The sequence below is a fragment of the Lontra canadensis genome, unplaced genomic scaffold, assembly GCF_010015895.1.
Source record: "Lontra canadensis isolate GAN:19392208 unplaced genomic scaffold, GSC_riverotter_1.0 scaffold2, whole genome shotgun sequence".
Classification (NCBI taxonomy): Eukaryota; Metazoa; Chordata; class Mammalia; order Carnivora; family Mustelidae; genus Lontra; species Lontra canadensis.
The window spans coordinates 52,081,165-52,100,761 of record NW_022630996.1 but is presented as its reverse complement, the minus strand read 5'-3'; the positions used below and the strand labels follow the sequence as shown (position 1 = coordinate 52,100,761).

At 37.0% G+C, this 19,597-nt stretch overlaps 1 protein-coding gene across 5 annotated transcripts in view; it reads right to left on the bottom strand.

The window, feature by feature from the left end:
* DGKB (diacylglycerol kinase beta) overlaps window positions 1–19,597 on the bottom strand; it is a 681,931-nt gene that overhangs the window by 509,347 nt on the left and 152,987 nt on the right. For all 5 annotated transcript variants that reach the window (XM_032873966.1, XM_032873990.1, XM_032873985.1 and 2 more), the window contains one exon: window positions 13,760–13,913. In XM_032873966.1, coding sequence (XP_032729857.1) covers window positions 13,760–13,913 — 154 coding nt within the window. The remainder of the gene's footprint in view (window positions 1–13,759; window positions 13,914–19,597) is intronic.

The window sequence follows — 19,597 nt, the reverse complement described above, 5'->3', positions numbered from 1 at the left end:
AAATAGACACTTTTGCAATGACTTTTAAGGTGTGTCAAAGACCTTTTTCTCAGTTACTTCATAACAAAAAACTTCATAGAACAGGACTCGACTAAATCTTGAGGTGCCGAACTGAGGAAAAACTTCACAGGTTTGTTCCTGCTCCTACTCTCATCCTCAAGATTAGCTCATTTTCGCTTCTGTGGTGAAAATGTTTCTCCATATTTTCGTATCATTTTTTGAAAGCAGATCCTGGGGTCTGAATCTCTCTTCGTAGAGACTTTTTCCACCCTGTTCTACCATTAATATCCACTTTCCCCTTGCCTTAAATCAGGCTGGAGGTCTTCTCCACTACTTCTTTCCTTATTGCCCTAAAAAAGTTCCTTCTCTCTCAAGCAGACCATACTAAGCTTTATTCAGAACACAAGAAACAGCACAGTGGCAAACAAAATTTGCAAGCCCCATTTCCTGACTACAGCTTTTCAAGGAGATAGTAAATGGTAACCTGCGTTCTTCTTTAGCAGCCGTGGCCTCCGATGAAGAAGCTCAAAATTCTATGTTCCATTAAGGAAGGCCATTTCAATTCATCCCACCTTTGGTGAAACTCTTCAGAGTCAAAACTGAACATAAAGCAGGGTGAAACTTTGGCCTCAAGTGGCCAATACTTAGCTTTAAAAAAAAAGTAACTGACACCCAATTTGCAAGCTCACTGACAAGCCCAGGGTTATGCTTCTTTGAATATTTCCTCACAAAAGGGAAGCGAGTGTATACACACGCAGACACCACTTATGTCCACACACCAATGTATATCTCCACATGTATACTGTAATGAACAAGAAAGCACAAAAGGCAGTGGAAAAATAAGCATTGTAATTAGACTGCATTAGGTTTCATTAGGAATAATTATTGTACTTTGAAAACCATTTTCACTTTTGATGAACATTTTCATTTATGATTTTTGTGTGCTTGTACACCTTCTTACATATAAACATTCTTCAAAGTTCTAACTACCAAAAGAGTTAGCACTAGTCAAGGTGAGCGCTGCCTACTACTACCGCATTCTTCAAGCACATGACTTTCATTGTACTTCAATCTACACACTCTATTTCTTGAAACAAATACCTGAAATGTTTTCTTTTAATAGATATTTAAAATTCTAGCTTCAAGGTGCAATCATTGGCAGATACATTTTGGGTTCATGTTCACTTACTGCCTCTGTTCCAGTTTATTTTATTGCCAAATACATGTAGCCCAGATAATGAAAAGGGTATTGTTATATCCATTGTTTCCCTTTATCTTTCAAAATGGAAAATTCAAAACTAATTACATTTCTAAATTACATTTCTAAATTTGTAAGGCAAAAAAAAAACCCAAAAACAAAAACCAAAAACACTGGCAATTTGGCTTTTCCATTTTTCAATACTGGTTCAATTTTCAGGAATTTATGAGGCTTAGAAACAATCTGTCATAGTATAGTCGGATTTCCAATATCCATATTAATAGTCACAACGAGGAGCACAGACAATCAAGATTAAAAACAATTGTTTGGTATTGTCAGATGTTTCTTGATTTTCAGAGTTAACCTTCCAACTATGCTCGCCTTAGGATAGTATTATAACGGCTTTTATGCTTGTACAAACTGATAGCAAAATGAGATAGACTGTGTTACAAATCAACAAGGAATGTAAAATAAACATAAAGTGAGGACAGGCAGTGAGATACCTTCCCTGACAGGAGACTGGGGCCAGCAAATTTTCTGTATGAACGTTCTCTGCATTTCATCTGTCTGGACATTGGCAAAAACCTTGAACAAACAATAATAAGGAACAGGATTTGCAGCACAGGTCTTTGGGGGTGATGTTGTAGAAACAGAGGACGTCTGTGAAGGAGGAACTAATAACACCCCTGGCTGTGTGTCAACAATGCTTAAACACAGTGGTCTGATTTGACCCTACAATTCTATTTTAAGAGACAAGAGGGTGGAAAATCAGAGAGTAAAGTGAACCTCTGATCATCATGTAGCAATCTGGGGAGTCAAGAGTTGAGGACAGGATATCTAATTCCAAACTTTAGGGACTTTTAAAGCAGTAAAATCAAGATCTGTCTATATCAATTATGTCTAGTAAAATAATCTGCAATGACAGAAATATGCTATATATCTACTATTCCATACGGAAGTGTTAACCATAGGTGGCTGTTAAGCACATGAAATATGGCTGGTAGGACTGAGGAACTGAATTTTTATCTTATTTACTTGGTAACTAATTTAAATTTAAATTAAATTGCTACATCAGGCTAATGGCTACCATATTAGTGCTGGAGACATACGGTCTACGTGAATAAGAGTGAAAGCTGGTTGAATTACTCTGTTTCTTGAGTATCCCTAAGTATGAGAATAAAGCTACCACATGTAGAAAAAGTTATAATAACTTTTGTTTTTGTCACATTAAAAAGAAATCCCAATACCACCAATGGGTATTTACCCAAAGAAAATGAAAACACTAACTTGAAAAGATATATGCATCCTTATGGGTACTGCAACATGATTTACAAGAGCCAAGATATGGAAGGACCCCCAAGTGTCCATCCATAGATGAACATAATTCATCTTTTACATACAATGGAGTATTATGCAGTCACGAGAAAAGGTTGAGATCTTGTCATTTGTGTCAACGTGGATGGACCTAAAGGGTATTATGCTCAGTGAAATAAGTCAGTCAGAGAAAGACAAATACCACGTGATTTCACTCATATGTGTAATCTGAGAAATAAAACAATCAAAAAAGCAGAAGCAGACCCACAATAGAAGAAACTTACAGTTACCCAAAGGAAGGGGGCTGGGACGATGGTGGCAAAAGAGATGAAGAGGAGTGAGAGATACAGGCTTTCAGTTATGGAATCAATAAATAACAGAAACAAAACATACAACAGAGGGAATATAGTCAATGGTATCGTAATAGCATTGTATGGTCACAGACGGTAGATACATATGTGGGTAAGCCATAGACCGCATAACCTATAAACTTGTTGAATCACTTTGTTGTATACCTGAAACTAATCTAATGTTGTGTGTCAACTATACTTCAGTTAAAAAAAAAAAAAAAAGAAAGAAAAGTATGGGCACCTGGGTGGTTCAGTCAGTTAAGCGTTTGCCTTTGGCTCTAGTCATGATCCCAGTGACCTGGGATTGAATCCCATGTCAGGTTCCCTGCTCAGCAGGGAGTCTGCTTCTCCCTCTTCCTGCCCCTCCCCCTGCTCCTTCTCTCTCTTGTTACTCAGTCTCTCTCTCTCTCTGAAATAAATATTTAAAAAAATAAAAATAAATTTTAAAAAGTACAAGTCATAGGAATGAAGTGGAAGGAGGGGAACTGCAGGAATACAGTCAAAAGGCACAAACTTCTGTTTATAAAATAAGTAAGTTCTAGAGATTTAATGTACAACACAATGACTATAGTTAACACTACTATATGATGTAACTGTAAATGCTAGTTGTTGAGAGAGTAGATCCTAAGAGTTCTCATTATAAGGGAAAACATGTTTTTGTTTTTGTTTTTGCTTTTGTTTTTTATTGTATCTGTATAAGATTATGGATAGTACCTAAACTTATTGTGGCAATCATTTCACAATATATGTAAGTCAAACCAGTACGCTGTTCCCCTTAAACTTACACAGTGAGTATGTCAATTCTATCTTAATAAAACAAAAAACAAAAATCAAAACAAACCAGAAAAATAAAACAAAATTAAGAAAAAAAAAAAAAAGAAACAAAACAGAAGAAATCCCAGTAATACTCCATAATTTTTACCGTACTCTCTCAGAATGAATGACATTGGGGGGGGCTATATTGAATTTGATCTTTCCCTATGTTTGCAAATTAAAATGCTGGAAAATAATTTGTTTAATGAAAAATGGTAATAGGTGAAATGCACTGAACACTTATAATATAGCTAATACATTATTTTTTTTTTTGCGTCCCCCAGCACCCAGTGCAGGAACACTTATTATCTCCATTTTACATTTGCCAGAAAAGAGTCAAAGATAAGTAGGGTAATCACAATTCAAAAAGCAGTTCGAATTGAGATTTTACGTGAAGTATAATTCTCTGGGGCTAGAGAGAAAACTAAATCAAAGGACTTTGTCTCCTGCCTCTCGATAAATGACGTTTTGTCTTTGGAGTCTGGTTTTTAAGACTTAAGAGTGTGTACATTGATTATTTCATAAACCTTTGGAATGAAATTAGAAATCCTAGTCATAGCTGAGAGCTGTAAATGTTCATCTTCCATTCAGACCACTCCTTAGGCCATTTATAATAAAACACATTTGTGAGGTGCGCGCGCACACACACACACACACACACACACACACATTTGCATGTTAAATATAAACATGCATATATTCATATTTACCAAATCTTTACCAGCATTTTTTATACGGAAATGGATTGTGGATACTTTTTCTTTTTGCTTATCTGCATTTTCCAATAGGTATATAACTATCATGCTTTTATTTAAAAAAAAAAAACCCAAATAGATATTAAGAACCTTTATTAGTCATGTAAAACCAAGTTCCAGCATAAAGCACTGAAGACAGTAGATTTAAAAAATCTCATTTTAAGATTTTATTTATTTTTATTTATTTGACAGAGAGAGAGAGAGAGAGAGATCACAAGTAGGCAGAGAGGCAGGCAGGGAGAGAAGGGGAAGCAGGCTCCCTGCTGAGCAGAGAACCCGATGCGGGGCTTGATCCCAGGACCCCAGGACCCCAGGACCCCAGGACCATGACCTGAGCTGAAGGCAGAGGCTTAACTCACTGAGCTACCCAGGAGTCCCTAAAAAAGTCTCGTTTTTATAGGGCTTTCATTCTAATGGATCCAAGCCAAAAGTCAGTACCATTGCATTTTTTTTCTAGTTATTACTAGGTATTTTAGAGCATATCACAAGTTAAATAGAGTTATGACTGATTTGGGGGCACCTGGGTGGCTCAGTCAGTTAAGTGTCTGACTCTTGATTTTGCCTCAGGTTATGATCTCAGGGTCATGAGACTGAGTCCTGCATCAGGCTCTGTACTGGGCATGGAGCCTGCTTGAAATTCTCTCTCCCTGTGCCTCTGTTTCTGCCCCTCCCCCATCTAAAAAAAAAATTAAAAGGAAGAAAAGAAAAAAGAAAAAAATTTATGACTGATTTTGGACTCTAAAATGTACTAAATAACATATTTACCTTTATTAGAATAAAAAGCTATCAATAGTATTCATGAACACGACAGCACAAAAATCTTAATACTATTATTTAATATGTAATCATTAGCATATAACTGAAAATTCAAAAATCCTTTTATACTGGATGAATAAATCTAATGGTAAAGATGGCCAATTTGAAGACATTTTACTTAGAATATTCAGATAGATAAAGAAACCTATATAATCAAGTCCAATATTCAAACCCATATAATAATTAAAGGGGAGGTCTGGGGACTCTTTTCCTTACGGACAGTAATTTTACTATGAATACAGCCTTGAGGTATAGATTCTTCTGTGGTTTCAGTGAAGAGTTTTCAGAGTTTCAGGATAAAGGATTTATTGGAGCAGAACAATTTGTAGATTACTACTACTGCTAATAATAATTAGGAGAGTGAATTTGGTACCATAAAAACATAAGAAATGTAATGCTTGATATAAATAAATGCTAATTGGTCAACAGATAGGGGTTATCTTTATTCTTAGAGCAGTTGTATGTAGGTATGTAAGTCCATCAACATTAACAAATGCATAAATGTATTTTAAATGCCTACTATGCGCCAAGAAGCTTCCTATCTCATAGTCACACAAGCCGTGAATCCTGTTCAGTCTGTGTTGTTTGGGACCTTGTCTGCCCTTTTTTTGCACTGTGGAAACTTTATAGCTTATTAGACACAAAAGACCTATAAAGCTACCTATGGTGAAAATATGCATGCACATACACAAATGTGCGCGCGTGCACACAAACACACACACACACATACACACACACACACAATTTTTAATATCCTCAAGACAGTCCTGATAAGAGTAATAATTTCTTCTCAGCACAATTAATGAAGTGTGTCTTTTGGCAAGAACAACCAGTAAGGTCATTTGGCAAAACAACATTTTCCCAAAGGTTCAAATACCTCATTTTCATTGTATAATTTTCTGTCCTTAATTTGATTAATTTCCTTATAGACAAAAAGAAATTCTTTCTCCTTTTCTGACTAAAAATATTATCTGCAGTATGATTCTGTGGCTGTACTGAAAACATAAAAAGAATTACATTCATTAACGATATTGTGGCTTAATAGCATAAATCAATTAACCATTGCCATATTGGATGGGCAATGAGAGGGACCAAAAATAAAGTACTTTAACTCTTTCAGAGGTGGCTGTTATTATTCTCAATCTTAAATATCTTGACTCATCCTGTACCTTCAAGCCTCATGCTCCATCACGACAGCTTCCACCCCACTGGTTTAAAACTGTGTAACAGCTCTCCAGTCACCATGGGGCCTTGGCTCCCTCCTTGACCTCTTCTCCAGCCCCTCTCTTCCACACCTTCATCTGCCCCAGCCCCAGGATTCAAGACATAGACCCAAATCTCTCTGTACTCAGCAAATCTACCTTCTTCTAACTCCTAAGGCCATAGGACCCTGACCCTGACAGGACCACTCCTCCAACCTTCCCTCCAGCCATGCTGATACTTCCAAAGTCACAATCACCATCTAATCTGAGGCCATGAAAAATTATCTTCGGGGTCACTGCTTGGCTCAGCCAGTTAAGCATCTGCCTTCAGCTCAGATCATGATCTCAGGGTTCTGGGATGCCCCAGGTGCCTCGTATTTGGCTCCTTGCTCTGCGGGGAGTCTGCATATCCATTCCCTTTGCCCTTTCCCCACCACTAATGTTCTCTCTCTTTCTAATAAATAAAAAAATAATAATAATAAAATATTTTTTTAAATGATCTCCTTGAGACTCGTATCCTAGTTTTAGACATTCACGAGAAATTCAGGGCTCCCTGTCATCCTCAGTTTTGACTTGTACTTTCTATCTAACCAATGTGTTCTAACAGCACTCCTTACCTTACCGTCTGACATACTGTGTACATTTTTACTTATTTAGTAAAATGTAACTGACTACAGAGGAAAGGAAGTAGTTACATTCTGCTCACTGAAATACGGACTGTGTGTGTGGGTGGGCACATTGTAAGTGATCAATAAATATTTGTGAATGATAAAATATTACTCAGCCACAAGAAAGAATGAAATCTTGCCAAATGCAACAACATAGATGGATCTAGACAGTATTACGTTAAGCAAAATGAGTCAGTCAGAGAAAGACAAATACCACATGATTTCACTCCAATGTAGGATTTAAGAAACAAAATAAATGAGCAAAGGAAAAAGAGAGAGAGAGAGAGACAAACCAAGAGACAAACCCTTAACTCTAGAGAACGAACTGGTGGTTACCAGAGGCAAGGAGGATGGAGGGAGGGGTGAAATAGGTGATGGCGATTAAGGAGTATGCTTGCAGTGATGAGCACTGAGTCAGATACAGAAGAGTTCAATCACTATATTACATACCTGAAACTAATAAAACACTGCATGGAAACCATGCTAGATTTAAAATTTTTTAAAAATCTAAAAATAATAATAATAATAAATAAAAGTAAAAATCTAAAATAAATATTTATGAATGAAATAATATTGAGTTTCTTACAGTTCACACATTACCCTTTCATGGGGCATTTTTTTATTTTTTAAGTTGGGGTAGAAATGTACATGTTTTCTCTTCTTGAAACTCCCTTCCATCCTCTCCTACAAGCACCTGTCCCTACTTCTACTTAAAGTAATTTCAATTTATGATTAAAATCTCAGTCAGAGGATACTGATAAATAGATGACAACTTTTATTTTATTGTAATATAACTGATCACTTAATTGACTATCTTTCCACATGGCTCTAAAGGAGCCTCAGCTTTCTAGTGCAATTTCTGGCACATGAGGTATTTTTAAAACAAGGATGATGGAGGGGCACCTGGGTGGCTCAGTCAGCTAGACGTCTGACTCTTGATTTTGGCTCAGGTCATGATCCCAGGGTTCTGAGATGGAACCCCATGTCTCTCTCTCTCCCCCTCTCTCTGCTCCTCCCCTATGCCTTTTAAAAAGAAGAAGAAGGAGGAGAAGGAAGAGGGAAAGGGAAGGGGACGGGGAAGAAGAAGGAGAAGAACAAGAACAAGAACAAGAAGAAGAATGGTGGAATGCATGAATTAATGAATTAATAAGATAAATAATTAAATGTCACAGCTGGCCAAGTTACTATATGATCTGATCTAAAGGGTGCTAGGAAATCCTCTTTTTCTGCCCTATAAAACTATTAATAACAACAACAACAACAAAAACAAACACTTGTCCTAACCTATAGCTAATAACGAACATTTATTGTTATAGAGTCAACATTTAGACAGTGTGGAGCCAAACAGAAATATACAGTGTAAGTGTCTGAACCAGTTAACAAATCAATTCCTTTCTCTTTTAATGACCATATTCTTGGAGAAAGTAAAAGTTACTACTACCTACCACTAAGGGCTACCCCATACAATATGAGTGATCACTTAGCTGAAGGTGGTTCACTCCCAGGGCTGCTGCACAGAGTTGGTCTAGGTGGGAGCTGTGGGGAGAAGGATGCAACAGCTCTTTGGCAAGAGGCAAAAGGTGTGCCTTTCACATGGTGACAGCCTTGCCTCCCAGGGACCACTGCAAGTGTCCCCTCCCTGAATGTGCTATGCAATTATAGTGACACATTCACTGAGACTTGAAGGAGTTGGGTTTGGCTGTGAGATAAGGGACCACAGCAGACTTAAGTCATAGCAAACACTTCAGTATTTAATGGGTCTGGGCTGCAACGGGCAAGAGACAGAGAATTGGGACTGTAGGCAGATCCACAAGCTACATGGCATTGTGCTCACTGCTATGAAACTCAGATTTTATCATTTTCTACACTGCAATGGCCAGGCTTTGGAGTGGCATTAAAGCCACCTTGGTGGGGGCGGGGGGAGGGGGCGGCAGGGGAAGGGAGTCTCTAAAGTTGTGGGAAGGCCAGTGACTGGGACTTCCTGTACGTACATCTCTCCTGCACCCCTTTCCTTCACCAAAACAACTCTTTTTTAATCTGCTTTAAATATCAAGGATTTAAGTTTCCATGAAAAATTTTAAAAATTCAAAAACTGTGCACAAGGTGATAGTGAAGGCCTGAGACTTGGAAACCCAAGAGTAATCTAATCAGGCTTTGGTGTGAGAAAGCACATGGTGGAGATGGGAAGTCGGGCCCAGCTGGGAGCCATGCTAATGGATCATCTATAACACAAGCAATGATGGATCATACTGACACTGGCAGAATGTTTCAGGAGTTATAATGAGCAATAGAGAGCATTTTGTGATTAACTAAACATGAGGCATGAAGCAGTACAGGGTTGGAAGAGTCCAAGATTTTAGGATCGGAAAAGTGATAGATACTTGGGTTCCATTCACCAAGAGACAAGACAGAAAGAAGCAGGTGTGGGCAGAATATAATTATTTGACTTTCAAACACATTTAGTTCGATTCCTTATGGGACAGCCAATGAAGAGTTCCATCTGGAATATAGTTAATACATATTCTCTGTGAGCTGAAGAAATAGTTCTGGGTTGCATGGGGAATAACTGAGGCATTTTATGTTAGTGCCTATTTTTTGTATGATATGAAAAAAATTAGACTATTGAGAATGAGGGGAAAGATTTGAATAAACTAAAGGAAGTTTGAAAATTTTAGCCTAATTGATCTAGGAGGCAGTATCAAGAATAAATAGTTTTATGGTGGATTTTTTTAAAAGCTGAAGAGGTGTTAAGGCCATGTTAAAATTGGATGTTAAGAATTTGTAGAGGTAACAATCTGCATATTTATGAAGTATCTCTTTGGTTACTTTCAGTGTTCAAGTTGCAGGGACTGAAATATGAAATCATAATATTGATTCATGGTCAAGGGTATACGAGCCACTTGCCAAAACACAAAGGTTTCAAATGATTGCTCCATTCTGCAAAGAGAGTAGTTCAGGTGATAGATTCTGGGGATGAAGTTAAAATCAGAAATTAGTCACTGGGAAGGCAAACATGTGAGGCATTAGGGACCTGACATTCACAATGAAGCAGAAGAGGTTATGAGAAAGCCGGAAAGATAGAGCATTAGGGATCTCTTCAAAAATTAAAAATCCAACTTGGGAATGGCAGAAAGAATCATCTCACCTTTTAAGTAGGTGATAAGAGGCACTTACACTGCAACAAGATATTCCCCCCAAAAATCATTCACTACACAAACTACCAGATGTATCAGTAGCTACTGCAAGTTCCGACAAAAACCAGCTACACAGACACACAGACACACACACACACACCTTTGATGCCTCTTTATAACTATTTAAAAATTTTATTCTATTAAAAACTAAATGTTTTACATTTACCATATCTCTAATACTTGAATATTGTTCAACTAACAACAATAATATTTTTCCCAATTTAGTTTTGTTTTTTATTGAGAAACCATTGTTCAGTTGATAGACAGAGTCAAGAATGACTATCATATCCCTGTTGGTACTGTAGTAATGTAATGTAGTAAACTCTCAGTGGGGGACGGGGACGACAAAACAGATTATAGCTCATTTCTATTCAAAATTTATTTGTGATTTTTCAGCCCAACTACATCCCGTGTAGATTACTCCGATCATGGCAAAGCAGGGCTCTAAACATAAAAAAAAAAACATTTAACTTTTATTATCAAAGGTAAGTTTGAAAGAATATGGGGTTGAAAACAGTCCTACAAAGGACACCATGCACTTACTGCTTTACAATGTGGAGACCAAGTTTTGAAAAGGAATTCCAGTTTATTTTTTGCTGCATGAGAGCTACACAGCCCATCTTGCAATTCCTTTCAAGTAGATCTGTGCAGAATATGTGGCTGTCCCAAATGAAGTACAAGCTGTTACCCTTTAATTTTTTTTTTTTTCCATTTTGGAACCTGATTTGATTTCTACTCCTTGTAAATTTGGCATTACAAATATGTAATACTCACTACATGCTATTTGAAGACAAGAGGGTTTGAGATTTTAAATTTTTACAAACCTACCTAATTAATTAGAATCTCTCCTCTCTTCCCTCCAAGTCTGACGCAATTACTCAGACAACACCCCAAAAACTGCCCCCCTTCTTTCTCCATATGCAAGAAAGTATTGCTTCATAGAAAATGAAAGAAGAGACAATTTTGTTATTTTATTCAGTCTATGGTATGTGCAATCCATTTATAGCATGAAATGGAGAACAAGGGAGTTTTAATTTCTAGATCAAAGTAAGGAACTGTCCCATTTTAAAATGCTCGGCCCAGAACACTGGTAAGCTCAAAGAGCACACCGTTAAGAACAGGTTGAATAAGACTCACTCAGAGAAAAACAAGTGGGGTGAGTCCTTTCGATGCATGATACAGGGGAATTATTTAAGGAACTAAAAATATTCAAGGGTAGTTAAAGATCATGATGAATGTATTCAGTTATATATTTTGAAAGGGTCAAAATATATCCTGTGGAAGGTGTACACTAAAACAGCTTGCACCAACATGTGATTGCTCTAGGAAAGATACATTATTTCATTAACAGAAAGGGAAGCCCCACAACATAAAGCTTGGGAGTATGGACTCCTCATCAAATTGCCTCAGCTTTGTTTATGGTTCAACTACCTATTTCTTAATTGGATGTTTTAATTTTTTAATTTATTAGTGTCAATTATCAAACAATTTCTATTCTGTTATTCACACTTTGATATTCTACTTCGGGAGCTAGGGCTGGAAGTCTCCAGACAAGTGTCTCCTCTGAAATCCCCAGGCCCCTTTCAGAGAACCTGTGAGATCAAAATGATTATTATTGATAATTCTGAGGTACCGTTTGTTTTTTTTCCTCTCATTCTCTCGTGTGTGTGCAGTAGACTTTTCAAGAGGCTGCATAACATCCGATACAGCAACAGAAACACGGAAGCAGATGGGAAGCCAGGGGTCAAAGAGAGTCTCAATGATATCAAACAATGTCACTCCTCCCATGAGTGTTTTTAGTTTTTAAAGTTATTTTTCAGAAAAATGTTATTTCTGTTAACATAATAGGTTGATGATTCTTATTTTTACAGTGTTTGACCTTTAGTGTGGATATAATAGTTAACACCCAAGCTCTTTGGGGTCCTAAATAATTTTAGGAACCCCCAAAAATCCTGAGATCACAAAAAGTATGAGAAACACTGCTAGACCACATTTCTCCATTATGTGCTGGATTCCTATTGCAGTAAGAGCGGGCACTAGAGAGACATGACACGGAAGGAAGGAGAAGCGGCTGCTTCCTGCTAGTCTGTCTTCACTTCCTGTTAGATCTCTCCAGAACGCGTTTCCAGGAGCAACAAGCTCTCGTCTCCAGCTTATTTCCACATTGAGAAAGACACAGTGAGCCTGGCTACACAATCCTGCACAGACCATTGTGATGTTCCTAAGAGGTCTAACTGCCAGGCAGCAAGCCCCTCTTGAGCTCCTGAGCTACCAAACCCAGAAGTATCCCCTCCACAGAGGTCCCAGAGTGAGACCTGCCGGTTGACACCTTCCCCACAGAACCCAGCATTCCAGTTTGAAGAAGTCTTTCCTCCAAACTTCTGAGTTTTGATTATTTCAACCTAGGAGTGGCACATGCTTCCTGCGATTCTACCTCTGCATTACCGTAGTAATTGTCTTTGGTTTTTCAACCCTCCAACACTGTTTAACCGGCCACCTATTTTATATTCGCTAGGGTAATACAGTGAGATTTTTGTTCTCCTGACTGGATCGAGCTGGACACAATTAGCAACAAGTATTAATTCATTAGACATCTCTGAAAAGCTACGCCTAATGACAGAACCAATCATCTCCATGGTGATATTAAATTAAAAAAAAATATAAGTATCTAAGAGAAAAATCAAAACTCTTCTATCAGGGTGCCTAGGTGACTCAGTTGGTTAAGCGACTGCCTTCAGCTTGGGTCATGATCCTGGGGTCCCGGGATCGAGCTCTGCATCGTGCTCCCTGCTCAGCAAGGCGTCTGCTTCTCCCTCTGACCCTCTCCCCTCTCATGCTTTCTCTCTCTCTCCCTCTCTCTCAAATAAATAAATAAGATCTCACCAAAAAGAAAAGCCTTTTCTTTGAAAGTATGTTAGAAATTTACAGAAGTGATATAAATATTATGTTTCCTACACATAACTGCTTTGTGACTACATTTTCATGTATAAAGTTATCTATATTTAACTAGTCATTTCAAAGAGCACTTTTCCATATTTGATGGAAGTTTCTCTTAAAATTATTACCTAAACATAGACTTCTAAGACTTTGAATGACAAGTGATGGATAATGATAAAGTATATTTTCTCTAATGTTTAGCTACTACTATATTGGAGACACTTTAAATATTTTGCACAATCTTAGTATGAAAGTATAAATCCTGAAAGAAAGATATTTCTTAAGCAAATCATCTCTTCTCTTGTAGAGAACTTGAAAATGAATTTCCTTTTGAGGATTTTACTACATATACATTTTTTTTCTTTTGTAATTACAGAATTACCTTATTCAATGCTGTCTCTTCGCATGTGTGTGGACCCTAATTACTTCCTGGGGTCATTTATTTTTAGTCAGAAGAACTTTCTCTGGTATTTCTCTACATATACATTTTGAAAGTACATAATTAGACTTACCTCCTGAAAGGAGAGCAGGCTTACTTTTTCCCACTGGACTAGAATGAGGACATTTGTTGCTAAATGACATGAAAAGGTGTGCTGTGAAATCATCGGGAAGCTCTGCTTCCAGGAATGTCTTCATAAATAGCTTAAAACCTTCAAAATCTATTGTCTGGGGAAAAAAATTAAATATATATTATAAGACTCAGTCAATGTTAAGATTACATTCTAAGTTCAGAATCAACAGTAGTAGAAATGACTCAAACATTTCTATATCCAAGTCCACAAAAGGATGGTAACTGAGAAACACAGTCATAGGCTAACGGTGCAGCTTGCATGTACAGACACTTACATACACCTCACCTGTGGCAGGGCAACAAGAAAGGCAGAGCTTTCCAGTCAGACGTTTCTATCTCCACACTGTCTATATCACCTTAAAAAAATATACTCTTTGAAACTCAGTTTCCTCTTCTGTAAAGTGGGAGTAATATTCCCAATCCCACTGTGTTACTATTATAACTCAATCGGGCAACTAATGTGACACAGAGTCATGAACACAACACGAATACTGTGAAATAAAAGAACTCCTCTTTTCTCCTTTCCTTGTCTCTAATGGTGAATCTTGTTCTCGACAACTGGAGAAAGGGGTTAATGTAAAAGTTTTACCATAACACCAACATCAACTGATACGAAATTCCATAGTGAAATTCTAAAACTTCCCATGCAAACTTTCAAAGAAACCTATTTCAAGATCTTTGCCCATGCATACTCACTGCAGGTCTACAAAAACAAACAAGCAAAAAAAACAGACATTTATTTGGAGAGAGCCATCACTACATTGAGAGTCCCCATGTCCACTCAGGGGAACAGTGATGGGAACCACTTCTATCCTCCCGTTAAGGAGAGGATTTCACAGGAGCCACCTGGAGAGCTTGCCTTCTCTGAGCAGAGGACAGTGGACCAGGATCTGACTCTTGCTGGGAAAACTGAGGACAAGGATATAGGTGCTTTGGGACAAAAGCAAGTAAATGGTACTGTACTTTACTAGGCTTGGCCAACACCTTCATGACTGTAGGGATAATGACGCATAAAGGCTTCCTGGGAAATCAATGCAGACCAAATGGAAGAGGCCAGCGGCATTGTGTTGGGTCCCATTCAGTAGGCCATTTGAAAGGACAAGGAGACCTACAGAGAAGAAGCTGGAATAAAGCCACACCTGTCCAGATCAAAAAAGTGCAAGGTCAATGGGCCTCATAGGAAGCCCTTGAAGGGCATTTTTTTCCTACCCGGTTCAGTGTAACTGAGATGAAACTAAAAATAGAACAAAAATGAAATTTGGCAGACTGACATTCTTAATTTTGATCAAACTTCTGGCAGATGAGAATAAAATTAATTCTTTAAACTGCTATTTTGGATAGAAAAAGTATTTATCTGTTCTATGCAATTATATTGGGGTAAGATGTACAGAATGACCAATTTTGTTATAACATTGTTTTGAATAAACCTAAAATGGAATGTGACATACAGAGATATCACTACAGAAAGTACATTTTTGTAGATTAGATAATGGGCCAATTAAGAATATAGAATATGGGGCGCTTGGGTGGCTCAGTCGGTAAGCATCTGCCTTTGGCTCAGGTCATGATCCCAGGGTCCTGGGGTGAAGTCCTCCCTCTGCCACTCCCCCTGCTTGTGCTCTCTCTCGCTCTGTGTAAAATAAATAAACAGAAATCTTAAAAAAAAAAAAAAAAAAAAGAATATGTACTCTGTATGCTTCTGAACATAATAGAATCTTAAGCCAATAAAAAAACCAAACCAAAACCAAAATAAAACCAACAACTAAAAACAAACAAAACAAAAAACTTCACTTTGTTTATTAATGGTTGCAAAACTCTGTCTACCCCTTATTCTGACATTTTAAGCTCATTTAATCTTGCTTTGCTTATTCACGAAAGGCCCTTCGGACATTTACACTAGTGTCAGTAAAAAAGGCTTCATTTTCTTCCATATATAAGAAATAACCACCACCACAAAACATTATAAATTCTACTAGTGGAATGAATCACATAACGAAAAACCATGAATAATATAAAAACATATAAAACAATAGCCTCAGGTAGCAGAAGTACTTCCGAAAACCAATTTGCTACCATGAATGAAACTGAGGTTTCAAAAGACTCAGATAAGGCCAACAGTCAGACCACTGTATCCAAATGCATTTTCTTGAGCGGAGACACCTACTCTTACTAATAAGGTTCCTTCGACAATGCCTGTCTCGAGAGAAGTAATCCATGTTCAACTGGATTAGTGACCAACTTTGGCAGACAGTCCGCAAATGCGTGAAGCCTCATGGGACACCAGGAGTTAATTTTATTACAAAAATATGGTAACTTTCTGTAACAAACATATTCATAGACATTGTGGTTAGAAGCATGGTTATTTATATTCCCTCTTGCTTCTTAGCCCGAAACTTCCATGGTCAGCATTGTGTTTGCCAACACAACAGATGACAGGAACATGGTTTTGAAGTCGGACTACCTGGATCTACTCTCAGATCCAACACTTTCAAACTGTGTCAGAGTGGGCAATTTATCAATCTCTCTGTGCCTTAATTTCTCCATCTACAGGTAAGAATAACAACATCTGCTTCTTGGTCTGTTGGAAATTTCAAACAATTTTTGAAGAATAAGTCTCAAAACCACATTACCTCAAATGTTTTTATATGCATTTAACAAGTCATTACATGGTTCATCCTTTTTGGTTACTATTATTATTTGTTTTAGAAAGCTGGTAACAAGATATGAACAAAGGACTAGAATTGTTCACAGTTTTTCTCGGGATCTTCTGTTAACGTATGATTATATTTTACAACAGAACTATTTCAAGACAAGAGTTTAACATGATAAGAAAAGAAAACAGTAACAACCAACCAACAAACAAAAGAAAATTAAGGACTTGAGAAGAAAGTATTTTTGTAACATATTCCAATATCTCCACTGCCACCTGAGTGATTTGGGGCAAGGAATTTATCTGCTCTTTTAAAGAAAAAATCTGCCACATCTCAAGTGTGTGCTCTTTATAGAGCCTTACATAACCTAAATGGAACCTCTTTGAAACTAGAGCCTATAATTTAATGATGAAAGCCAGAAAAATACACAATCAAAAAGAAAAAAAAAATGTACAGCATCCCTGTTAATAAGGAATTCATTACTCCTTAGTCCTTCTTTTTCAGTTGCAGGAAAACTTTCTAAAATTAAATGCTGCACCCCTGCCTTCCTCAGTAAGCCAAAAGCAGTTTAGTTTTATTCTCTCACAGCTCTAAGCCTCAATTTTTTCCATATAAAGTGATATATAAGATCAACCATTCAAGATTGTCATCTAAATGTAATAATAAATCAATATGAAGCACTTAACATGCCCTTGGGCACACAGCATGTAAAATAAATGAAATAATAAAATAGTAAAAGGAAGTCCTGGTTTGAGGTTTAATGGATTTTTTATTATCTTAATTTGCTTTCCTCTTTATTAGTCCAGAAAATCAGAAAATTCACTACATCTTCCTCAATCAAGTCTGCAGTTTTGGTGTTTTAGACATTTTGCAATTATTGTTTTATATCAGGCAACATTGACTAAACCCTGCTTTTAAAACATGAACATTTATAAACAGCCATTTTACTTAAAAAAATAAGTCTATTATCAAAATAAGAATGAAGTTTTCGATGCGATGATGTCATTTATTAAGTTTTACTGATGATGTAAACCTCTTTCAAGCTTCTTCACAGTGTTGGTGAGAGCAAAATTCCCCTCCCTTACATTTTGATCATTACAAACAGCTAACAAAGTTATAAAACTCAAACTTCTTTAAAGCCAAAAATTAGCTATTTCAGTGTTTCCAATTCAGAGAGGAATTATTCTTCCATATCTTTTCTGGTTATCCCATCTCCTTTTCTTTTTGGTAAAAGATTTTCAAATCTTTTAAAATTCCATGTTGTCCAACATATCAGACCTTTCTGTGGACAATGTCCTCTAACTACATATTTTCCTTCTTTCATGATTCAGTAGAATGTCACTCAATTTAAGTATCTTGTTTTCTACTGCTCTCATGTAGCATCATTAAAATTGGTTTTGAACACATTGTAACCCTTGAAAAGAATGAGATCACTTATATGCACATCAGTGGAAACACTAACGAAAAAAGTTGGGTTGGACTTTAGTGAATGAGTGTTCAAATATCAAATTGGCTATAAGCTCAGAGACATACATACCACAGAATGTTTAAAATTTTGAGAACTGCTTCTTCTTTTTTTTCCCCCTTAAGGAGCAGCCACAGACTATTTAGGGAGATAACATAGAGAATCTGCAAAGAATTCAGACTGACGGAGCTGCTCAGATGTTGCTGCCAAATTGGCAGAAATTCAAAACACATTTCTATATGCCTTTCATTATTATATCTGACCATCTGGATCCTTTGTTTTTAAATCCCTGCTAATACTAAAAAAAAATAACACTAGTATTCATCCAAGTAGATTCAAAGTGAATGAAAATAAATGTCATCACTCTATCATTAATTTATTCTGGTGGTTTCAGGATGGGGATTTTCTCATATTCAGCAAATGTTCATTGTACACCCACTTTGTACTAGACTCTGTTCTAGCTGTTGTGGTAAAGATGCTACTGGACCATGCAGAAATTTTTCCACCAGAGGCTTATCTTCTAACAAAGGGAACAAGTAAATAGAAAAATAAGTAGGCTAAATGTACAATGTTTGATAGTATGAAGTGTTGTGGGGGAAAAAAAGAAGGAAAATGTTTATATATTTTGGGAGGGGGGTGCTTGTAGTTTTAAATCTGATGATCAGGAAATGATAATCCATTTCTTCAAATATAGATTTAAAGGGGATGAGGGAGATAGCTTTGCACATATTTGGAGAAAGACCATCTCAGACAGACAAAACAGGTGGTACGAAAGTCCTAAGGTATAAAAATGATGCTGTTTTAGAGGCATTTCTAAAAAAGCCAGTGAGGAGGGGCAGGAGAGCAGAATAGGGGTAAGGGCAGACTAGAGTAAGGGGAAATGCATTTCTGTGTGTTTATTATAGAAGGTTAGGGGATAAATACTTCAACTGTGACAGGTATCACATAGCCCCTTGAAACAGTCTAATCATTAAGTTTTTAATTTAGGATACAATATTGAAGATGGCCCATACTCAAATTCTTCATGTTGTCATAGATACAAGATAGTATATTTTTTCGTGTATCGAGACTGGATCCTTAGTGGGGTTACAAGATATCTGTAAGAAGCTATTCAAATTGATGTGTTACAATTATGATAAAATGCAGCTAATTAAGCTCGTAAGTATCTATGTAAATACTTTCTCAAACTTTTTACATGGTTCCATTCTAACTGATGTCACATATTGAAAAGAAAGTTACTATGTCTCAACAATCATTAATACAGTCAATAAGAGGTCATTAACACAGAATTATAGAGGGTGTTTTATTATTCAGTATGGTGGTCTGTTTTCAAAACTGTGCTCTGGTTGTAGGTTTGATAAGAGGAGGAAAAGGACTGAATTTGCATTGGAGTCATAGAGAAGAGAAGCAGAAATACTGGTTAACATGTTACTTCCATTCCTTGCTAACTAACCATCCTGGCACTTAGGAAGTTGTGGGAGGAGGAACAGATACAACAGACACAATATCTCTAGTATCCGAACAGCATTCTGGATTGTGGCCAGGCTTGGCAGGGGAAACAAGTCACATCTCATGTCCTCCACTCATACCTCATGGTAGAAGGAAATCAATTTAGAGTTGGAAAGACATCAGAGTTCTATTTTCTCACTTTATAGTTGAGAAA